This window comes from Marmota marmota, unplaced genomic scaffold (genome assembly GCF_001458135.2).
Source record: "Marmota marmota marmota unplaced genomic scaffold, marMar, whole genome shotgun sequence".
Taxonomy (NCBI): Eukaryota; Metazoa; Chordata; class Mammalia; order Rodentia; family Sciuridae; genus Marmota; species Marmota marmota.
Genome location: NW_025999880.1, coordinates 10,482,657 through 10,492,985, shown reverse-complemented (window position 1 = coordinate 10,492,985; position 10,329 = coordinate 10,482,657). Strand labels below are relative to the sequence as shown.

Below are 10,329 nucleotides of genomic sequence, written 5' to 3'. Positions count from 1 at the left end.
TTTACTAAGGTATGATTGACATGCAAGAAAGCTGTGCATATTTAACTTAGACATCTTAATGACTGAAGATAGGTGTACACCTTTGCAACCATAACCATAAACAATGGCATGAATTTAACCCCCCAAATTTCCACCTCACTCTTTTCTGGTGATAAGAACATTTAACATAAGGTCTTAGACCCTCTTATTTTGAGGTATTCAAATTTTCAGTAAAGAATATAGTGTCGTTAACTACAGGTAATGTGCTCTACTGTAGATCTGAAGGGCTTAGTCATCTTCTATAACTGAAACTTAACTACCTTTTGACCAGCACCCACCCTGCTTCCCTTTCTCAGAAGTCCTAGAAACCTCCATTCTGCTTTTATGAGTATGACTACTTTCGATTTCTAATACAAGTGGAATCATGTAGTGTTTGTTGTGTCTGGTTTATGTCATTACAACTCAATGGCAAAAATCAGATTAAAACATGGGTAAAAAACCTGAATAGTTATTTCTCCAAAGACCGCATCAAATGACCAACAATCATGTGAGAAGTTGTTCAATATCACTAATGGGGAAATGTGAACCAAAACCATGGAGATAACCACCTCACATCTGTTGGGATGGCTGTTATCAAGAAAAAAAAACAAATCTTGGCAAGGATTTGGAAAAAAAGGGAACCTTTGTACAATATTGGCAGGAATGTAAATTAGCATATGGAAAACAGTAAGGAGGTTCTACAAAAAAAATTGAAAATGATTCAGGTATCTCCTGATTTCAAGAGAATTGAAATCAGGATTTGGAAGAGCTGTTTGCACACCTGTGTTCATTGCTATGATATTTTCAATAGCAAAAACATGGAAAAATCTACATTTCCATTGACAGATGAATGGATGAAGAAAATGTGGCATATACAAGCAATAGAATGTTATTTAGTTTTGAAAAAAGAGGGGAATCCTAGCATTTGCTATAACATGGATGGACTTGGAGGATATTATGTTATAATTATGAATCACTTGGAGGAGATTCTAATGTGTGGCAAAGTTTGGGAACCTATAGAGGAGGATGTAGTGAGAATAGACATTTCGCTTACAGTGATTCTCACATTTGAGCATGCATCAGAATCGCCTTGGGAGTTGTTTAAACACAGATGACTGGGTCTCACCCCAGAACATCAATAGTTCTGCAGTGGAGTCGAAGAACTGGCATTTTTAACTGGTCCCCAAGTGATGCTGATGGTTGGGGTCACACTTTGAGGATCACTGGCTTGGAAGAGATGGGTCTTGCTTTACCACATATAGCTACATAACCCTGCACCTGTCACTTTCACTTGTTCTTTAAAAAGTCCAGTTTCTGCATTTATAGTATAAGGACAGCAGTGGTGAGTGTGTCTTGGGTCACTGGATGGGTGAAATGAGATGGTATTGCAAACTGCTTAGCTCACGGCCTGTGTCGCAGGAAATGTGCAACCCACGCTGGATTTTACCAGTGTGTTTCCTCAGAACCTAAGGTCTTTCCTTAGGTTCAATCTGCTAGTTGCTCAGTGTGTTAAAGTGAGTTTTTGCTCCTGAAAGTCCTACTCTTAGGCTTTCCGAAACAGGAAATCTGGGTACTCTCATGTACTGCAAGTGTTCTGGGGTCTAGCAGAAAGGGTCCACCCCGGGGGTGTTGGCATATGTCAACCACATGGTCCATCAGACTCCAGCCTCACGTGAGTGGTGTGGCCTTGTGGATCCCTGCTCTCCTGCCCGGATTCCATGTCATGCTGGGGTTGTTCTGCACCACCTTCCCAGCACCTCTAGGGCAGTGAGTTGGGGTTATCCTAGTCACATGGCAACCAAACTGGTACCCAGGGAGATGGGAACAAGGCCCTGAATGGCCACCAATGGCTTTGGAAACCACAAAATGTGTTCTCTCGATGGGCCAATGGATGTCCACACCATGTTTTCTCTTTTTCTCCCCATTTGCCCAGAACTCTCTTGGGTACACATTTCCCTCCTTTCCTATGTCCTAGAGAAGGGAACTGAGGCCTAATGTTTATCCCTGGGTGGTAGATGCCCTCTCCAGGATGGAAGGGATGCCCATGTTGGTCTGAGGCTCTGATAGCAGAGTCAGCAGGTGGGCATAGGGTGCAGAGCAAAGGGGCATGGCTGCCACCTCTTCCTGGGCCCCTTGACTGAGTGCATTTGTGGAGTTGTATTTTCCATGTTTTCACCAGGCCAAGTTCCAGGGGATTTTTGGTAGTTTGAAAACATCTCTTTATTTTTATTTTTTTGTAGAGACGTACTCATCCAGCTAATCTTTACTGCTCCCACGTGATTTGAGGAACTGGTGCCCGTGAATCCCAGTGGGTGTGGAGAAGGGGCACTTAGGGCTGGCCCAGAGGGTGAGAGGCAGAGGCCAGTTTTGCCTTGAGTTCTGGTTGGTCAAGGTGCTCAGGGTCCCTGGGGTGGGAGGGGGTGAGTACCTGGGTTTTTCTTGGTTCCTCTTGGATTGAAGAGCTAAAGGAGACACAGGCGGGGGGTGGGGAGGAATGATGTATGGAAAAGCCGCAGGAGGTCATCTTTTTCAGATTGTTTATAAAAAATACCCCAGTCCCCAGGGAACAGGGTTGACTTGCTCCAAGTCACAGAGGATGCTGGGACAGAACAGGGCCTAAGATCCCAGGCCCTGCCTGCTTTTGTCACCTGTGCCTGTGTTCCTCCCTCAGCACACCTCAGGCATGTACCTTTGACCTGTCTGCTGGGTATCGGGCTGCTGTCATTTGATATTAATCTGGTGTCCCCATGGTGATCAATGCTAACCCTTTCCTGTAAAGAGAGGCATGGTATGATTCAGGTGAACGTCCAGTAGATAGGCTACACAGGTGCTCCCTCTCTAGGGACCATTCAGACGACAGTGCAGGTGGTGTGCTAATTGTTTTAAGTAGCTGATAGTAGTTAGGCCTTATAACTCATGGAGGCAGTTATTGGTATTCCTAACGTACAGATCAGAGACATAAAACAAACTGCCTAGCGTCACACAGGAGACAGGTGGCAGGGTAAGTTTGATCCACTATTCATATTCTTCAGCCATTATGCTGTCTGCTATTGCAAACTAAGGAAGATACTGACCCAGAAAGGAAGCAGCAAAGCGCACCAAGAAAGACTATCACCTGTTCGCCCTGAACCTGTGTAAGTATTTGGTTTTCTGGAAAGATACAATTGCTTAGAAACAGGCCTCCGTGCCATCCTGGCCGAGGCTGTCACGTAATAGTGATGCCAAAAAGTGAATGTGAAAATTCAGTCAAGTGTAGGATTTCAAATATGAAAAAACCCGGACTGTTGGAAATTGTCATTGTCAATATGCTTTGTCACTTGATATGCTTGTGAATTTTCTATTCATACAGACGCCATGTGCCTTTGCTTTCTCTCCTCCCGGTGATTGTGATGGAAAGGAGACATGAAAGTTATTTTTAATTTGGCCACTGAACGAACATCCAGGCCTTCCCTTCCAGCAGCTAAGCCTATATGTTTTCTCAACAGGGTATTAATTACCTGGCTCTGAGAATGGCCAGACAGACTATTCTGGCATCTCTGGCTGCCCTGCCGGCTGCATGCAATTGCTTGTGGACCCAGCAGGACTCAGAGACTTCCACAGGATGCATCCTCCTTCTCAATAAACTCAGACATAGGTACTGGGTAACTTGTTAAACACATTTATTGATTTTTTTTTGACAGTAACCAAACACAGTGAGTGACCATTTATAAACAAGAAAAGAAAGGCATTCGTTTGTACTTTGTGAGATCCGGCTGCACCTGGAGAGAAAGACACCCCTTTCCCGGGAATTTACAAGGCAAAGTGCATTCCTTCACGGGAGCATCACAGGGGAGGGGATGGCAGTTTTTTGAAACGCAAGAAATTGGTCGCCTGCAACGTCAGGCTGAAGCTCACCTTGTATGAAGGATGGCGCCATGGAGTGGAGTTAAAGTTATACTTGCTTAGCAAATGCATTCCTGATTGCCACAAACCCAGTAAAACTGGCTGCAGATGAACGGACATGTAGATGAAGGAGAAGGGAAACCAAAGAATGCAGCTGAGGGGAGCCAGGGCTCAGCCTGCCGGGAAGGAGAACAGACCCGAGCCAGAAAAAAAAAAAAGTGAAATTAACTCGTTCAACACATTTATTGAGCTGTTAACAATAACCAAACACAATGTATGACCTTTGGAAAACAAGAAACAGCAAATGGATCAGTTCTGATCTTGGCAAATCCTACTACAGATATGTGACAAAGAGGGGAAATAATTCCATTTCTTTATAGTCTGCAGTGATATATATATATACAGTGTGTAGCTCTTCAGTGTCTGTCCTTTTTTAAATTTCTTTTTTTTTTAAATCGTTGAGTAAACAGAAGAATCGTTATCTAGAAATAAAGTGTCCTTGCTCAGCTTTGTCCTGGTTCACTGTCACCAGCATCCTCAGAGGATCCTAGGACACTGTTGGAGAGGACTGGAAGCAATGTTCGGTTGATGTGTTCAGAGCTGTTTTCTCCTCTCTGTCTCTTCTGGAAGAATCTTGTATGTACAAAGGCTGAAAAGTCTCGTCGGGTAGATGTATCAATTCAGGAAAATGGTATCAAAATTGTAATCGGGTTAACTGGTTATTTTCTTCTAAACCTCTTAGGAAGGAGGCTTTTGTTTCTGAAAATGTCTCATTACTCATTATATGTGTGTGTGTGTGTGTCTGTGAGCACTTGTGTGTGTGTGTGTGTGTGTGTGCGTGTGTGTAGGGGTGTGTGTAAGAGATGCGTTCCTCTGCCATGGTTTTTGCAGACCATATTCATGAAGAAGGGGCCAATCCAAAGAGTGAATGAGGCTTGGGGGAAGGAAGAAAGAAGGGGGACATTCTGGGTTACGCCAATTCACAGTCGTAGCGTTTCACTGAGGTGGGATTCTTCTTGGCTTAGTTCCCTACTTGAGAAGCCATTCGTTTACTGAAAAGAGAGAGAGAGAAAGAAACAAACCACACACATACACACACACATACACAACACAAAACAAGGCGTAACTGAATTAATTTGCACATTAACGGGGCCTGACTCCAAAGGGGAAGGGGCTATTTTGTAAATGCCAGCTTACGTATTAGTATCCCAGCTACTCCCTTCCCCACGACCCTCTAGACACGTGCTGTTCAATCTGGTGGCCGCTAGCCACGTGTGGCCACTGAAATCCAAATGAGTTAAAATGCAAAGTTTAGTTACTAGCCACATATCAACTGTTCGACAGCCTCGTATGGAATAGATCATTTCCATCACTGCAGAAAGTTCTAGAGAACGGCACTGGTCTTGACCAGGGATGGGCAAACTTCAGACCAGGACCTGTTTTTGTGAATCAGGTTTTATTGAAATATTGTATTGTTTATTGTAAGTGAAGCTTCATTTATGGTAATCCACACCCCTGCATCTGGTTCTTGTCTGTGGTTGATGTCACACTACATTAGAGTGAGGCAGAGACGGTGTGACCCACAAAGCTTAAAATATCTGCTCACTGCCCCTTTACGGAAAAAGTGTGCTAATTTCTGGTGTAGACGATAGCTCTGTAGGGTTAGGGTCACACCTGTCTTCACCACTGCTGTGTTGCCATTGTCTACCTAAGTGTCTGGCACATAGTAGGCACACCATGAATAGATGCTGAATAGAGGGGAGGGGCAGTGCATGAGTTGGGCATTTATTTGTCTAGCAGTTCTGGCTTGAAGGGAGCAGACAAATCTATGGTTTAGGCAGTGTGTCAGTGTGTCTGAAAGAAGAGAGAAGGAAGGGCACGTGGGGAGACCTGCCTGGTGAGAACCACAGGCCTGTCTTTGGAGAGTGTGCTATTGCTACAAAAGGCCTCCCCACCCAGGCTCTTGTTTGTCCCTCACAGCAGGCAAGGAAGTAAATGGGGATAGGGACTGTCAGAAAGAATCCTGGTCTAGAGGGGTAAATGAGCTGGTTGGGTATTTGTAGCTTGTTAGAACAAGGCCTGGACCTCAGGTCCAGGGCCTATCTAAGACATTATTGCACCTCCACCTCCCTTTCCACACTGAGAGTCTGCAAAATGACCACCAGATATTCAGTCCATGGGCAGAAGGAAGGAGAGAGGGCTGAGGGTGGGCCCGGGTTTCAGGAGGCAGAAGTCATCTTAAACGTACCCTGCAGTAGGAATCATAACCATTCTAGGGTCAGAGTATTGGACAAAGATATGTTCACACATGTTACCTCATTGGACCAGATGGCCTGGCATCCAGAGCATTGCTCAACTTTGAGGGACACATAACCAAAGGCCCTACTGCTTCTTATTATCCTGTTCTAACATATAATCTTTGGGAAATCAGCCTTTCTGGGTTCTTGTTTAAAATGGCAATAAAAAGGACTGTCTGGCCTGAACCAGAGGGGTATAAAGGTTTGATACATGTGACATCAAACTTAAATACACCTGTAGATATGCATCTTATGTATCAAACATTTATCACCATTTAGTCACAATATATAGGCTTTCCAAAAAGAAAATCATCATGCAAATGTTGGGGGGAGGGTCCCCTTGTCATCCATAGTCATGATTTCTATACTGGGAGACAGTGTCAGGCTTTTAAGAACAGGTCTAAGAGGGACATGGGGCTCTGGCCTGGGTCCTCCTCTGCTGTCTGAGCCACCGTACCCACCTCTATACTGAAGCTTCTGGGCTCGGTTGTTCGGACAGTCCTTCCCCTGTAAACTGAAGTTGATGTTGGTGCGGATGCAGCGGTTGTTGAGTGGCTGCACAGGCCTGAAGTTGTCACTCATGCTCAGAAAGATCTGAGATGGCTGATTCTGGCTGAGTAGGCGTAAGGAATGCATCTGAGGAGAGAGAAATAGCTGTGTGAGATGCAGTCACGCTCTTTGATGCACAAAGCAAGAAGTGAGACCAGGCAGATTGGGCCAGGTGGCACCAGGTGTCTGGGAAAGGGCACCAGCCACTTCTCCCTGGGTCCAGTTGAGTTGAGGAGCTGCTAAGGCCTCCAGGCATGGACCAAGCCTTGCTCCTGGCTCACTAGCTCGCACTTGACTCTATGGGTTATTTATTGCCCCTCTCACATGTGCCATCTGTTAAAGGAGAAATTCTAGCTAGGTGCTCTCCAGGGTTCCTTCTTGCTTTGACACCCCATGGTTCATTCATTCCCTGACCCCCATGTGGACATTACCCAGACCATAGTGATTGACCCAGGGGGTCAGAGCTAAACTAAGCTGGACCAATTCAGTTCCTTTTCTGTGCATCGCAGAGCCAGGGGTCTGACCTCTAGCACCTGCAGCCATGTTCCGCCACAGGACTGAGAAGCAAAAGGAGCCCGGCTCTAGCAGGAGAGAAGAATGAAGCAAATGTACAGTGAGGAGAGAAAAGCAGAGGAAGGGCTTCTGATTCTGGGGAGTTCCTGACACCCGTTTCTGATCTCCTATTCCACAAGAAGCCCCAGTATCTTTTGAATAAATCCTTTGTCTAAGCTTAAGCTACCTGCAGGAGGTTCCTGATGCTTGTCACTCAATGAGTTCCAATCAATACAGAGAGGAGGCTGTGAACATGTCTCCTGTCAAGGAGGCTGAGTTCCGCTTCATTGGCTCATCTGTCCTTTAAGTTTTGATGGGCTCTCACAATTGTGGAACATCAGAGCATGTAATTTACCCCCCATGATAAGGAGGAGGAGTATCGATTTCACAGAGCAGGGTGACAGACCTGAAGTGCACCATGAGCCACGGAGCAAAGCTGGCCCAGGAGGGCAGGCCTGGCTCCCATCCATCTAGAACATCCCACATTCAAGAATGTGTGTGGAATACCATGTATCACATTGCCTCCTTTCGGAGACTGATGCATGTGTTATCAGTTTACAAAGGCCTGAGAAATCCTTCCACAATAAAACTTATGTAACTTTTTAAAACCCACCTTTTCCAAACATGTCCGATGCTATCATTCAATTTGCTCCTGTGCTCTTTGGATGGTATGACTGTAGAGTACATTTTGGGAGCTAACTGTGCAATCTTCTCTCACTCAGAAAGGTGGGATGCTTCTATAGTTAGTTCATGCTAAATCCTGAGGCTGGCTCTTTAAACACAGGTATTATGAGTTGAATTGTGTAACCCTCAATCTTCATAAGTTGAAGGCCCTGGTAACCTCGAGTACCTCAGGATGTGACCTTACTTGGGAATAGGGTCACTGTAGAGGTATTTAGCTAAGGTAAGATGAGGTTACTAGAATGGCCTCTTCAAATTAAGCATGATTGGTATATTTATAAGAAGGAGGACTCCATTTGTACACTATGAACTGAAATGCATTCTGCTGTCCTGTGTAACAAATGAGAACAAATAAATATATAAATTTTAAAAAAAATTAAAAAGAAGGAATTTGGACACAGAGACTCAGAAAATGTCACACGAAGATGAAGGTAGAGATTAGGGGTGATGCTTCTCATACCCAGTGGCACCAGAGACTGTGAGCAAACCATCTAAAGCCAAGGAGAGGCATGAAGTATCCTTCATGTCTTTCGTAAGGAATCAATCTTTTTGACACCTTGATCTTCAGCTTCTAGCTTTCGGAACCATGAGTCAATAAGTTTCTGTTGTTTATACCACCCCGTCTGTGGGACTTTACAACAGTCCCTAAGCCAACCCAGCCAGTCTTTACATCCATCTTCCCCATTAGCTAAAGGATGAAAGCTAAGCTCACCTGCATCCTGGTTATATAGACAGGCTTGTTCATTATTATCCAACTTGCTGTCTCATAGCAGGGAGGGATGGTCATCGACCCATCATAAGTAATGAAACTGGAGGTCTCTGGATATAGTTCCTCTATATTAAGTCCCTGTAGTAAATATGCATCATCTAGAAAAGAAGGTAACAAAGACTTAAATGTTAAGTTTCTTAAGAAAGTACTGGTATTGTTTATATATATTTCTTTTTGGATTCCAGACAACTGATATCTGTCAGGATAGGCTGCAGTAACAAACAGTCCCATCACCTCCTTTCCCTATTTCAATCACTTTAATCAACAAAGTTTTGTGTGAGGCTTTCAAACATGTCCATGCAAGTTTGGCTAAGGGCTTCCCTCCAGGTCTTTATTGTACACGTTTTGGGACCCAGACTCTTGGAGAAGACACTGTCTGGCTGCATTGTGATTTGTGGATCATAATAACAGAAGGAAAAGCAAGCATGGTGAAATATTTGTTGGCTCTGAAGGCTTCCGTCCCAAAGTGACACATTGACTTCTGTTCTCATTTTGGTAGCCACAGAGTTCCATGACCAAGGCTGAAATCAGGGCTGCAAGGAAGCACATTCTTCCCATGGGATGGGAAATTGAATGCTGGTGAGCTGAAAGCAATGTGGTCCACCACAGGACCATGGCAGAGTCAAGTCCTTCATAAGGGTCCCTGAGACCTGGGCCGTAGGCATGGTAGTCACAATGGAACGGACAATGACCTGTTGAAAAGTTGCCTGGTTACGATTATTATTTATGAACATCATTAATTAAAAGAGCATTCATCTGGGTGCGGTGGTGCACGTCTGTAATCCCAGCAACTTGTGAGGCAAAGGCAGGAGGAGCACAAGTTCCAAGCTGGTCTCTGCAGCTTAGTGAGATCCTATCTCAAAATTTTAAAAATAAAAATAAAAAAAGCTGGGGATGTGTCTCAGTGGTTAAGCGCCCCTAGTTTCAATCCCCAGGACCAAAAAACAAACAAACAAACAAACAAAACAAACAAAAATCGTTAAGAATATATTCTAGAAAGAAAAATAACTGGGTTAAATCCTAGCACAAGATTCATTGGCCAAGTTCAACAATTGACTTCATTTTTGACATGTCTCCTCCTGGTAGTCCCATGTGGGTAACCTTTTCTTATACACCTATTTAAGCAGTTCATATTTGCATATCTTTTGCTATTACATATAGTTTTTAATTGTTAAATATGGAGGAAAGAGAGAAAGAAGATACAATTCCAATCATCAACAACAATTACCACTAGCACCTTGCTAAATTTCTTTTTAATTTTTTTTAATCTCAGTGTATAGGTTAAATTTTTAGAAAACTGGAATGCACTGGGGTTTTGAAATCTGCATTGACTCTCTTCCTCTCTTCCCTCCTCCTTTCTATGTTGCTTGCTGGGGCTCTCTTCTCCTGGCTTCCAAACCACAGTGCTTAGGGTTCTTATTTCTGACCATTATTTCTCAGTCCATTGCTGACTCTTATCTTCACCTGTTTCCCACACCCTGAGGACCTGCCCAAGCCTCTCTTCTTTCTCAATCTATGCTCTCATCCTGGGTAGCCCAACTATCCAGGCTCCAATTGTCCTCTGCACCCCAGTGCTTCCAC

General features: G+C 44.3%; 1 protein-coding gene across 1 annotated transcript in view; it reads right to left on the bottom strand.

Annotated features, from left to right (window-relative positions):
* Nucleotides 1–3,660: 3,660 nt before the first annotated feature.
* The window catches only part of Ca10 (carbonic anhydrase 10), a 475,256-nt gene continuing 468,587 nt past the window's right edge, over nucleotides 3,661–10,329 (bottom strand). The window contains exons 7-9 of the mRNA XM_015495458.2: nucleotides 8,692–8,846; nucleotides 6,659–6,833; nucleotides 3,661–4,952 (exon numbers count right to left, since the gene is read on the bottom strand). Coding sequence (XP_015350944.1) covers nucleotides 4,930–4,952; nucleotides 6,659–6,833; nucleotides 8,692–8,846 — 353 coding nt within the window. The 3' untranslated portion in view covers nucleotides 3,661–4,929. The remainder of the gene's footprint in view (nucleotides 4,953–6,658; nucleotides 6,834–8,691; nucleotides 8,847–10,329) is intronic.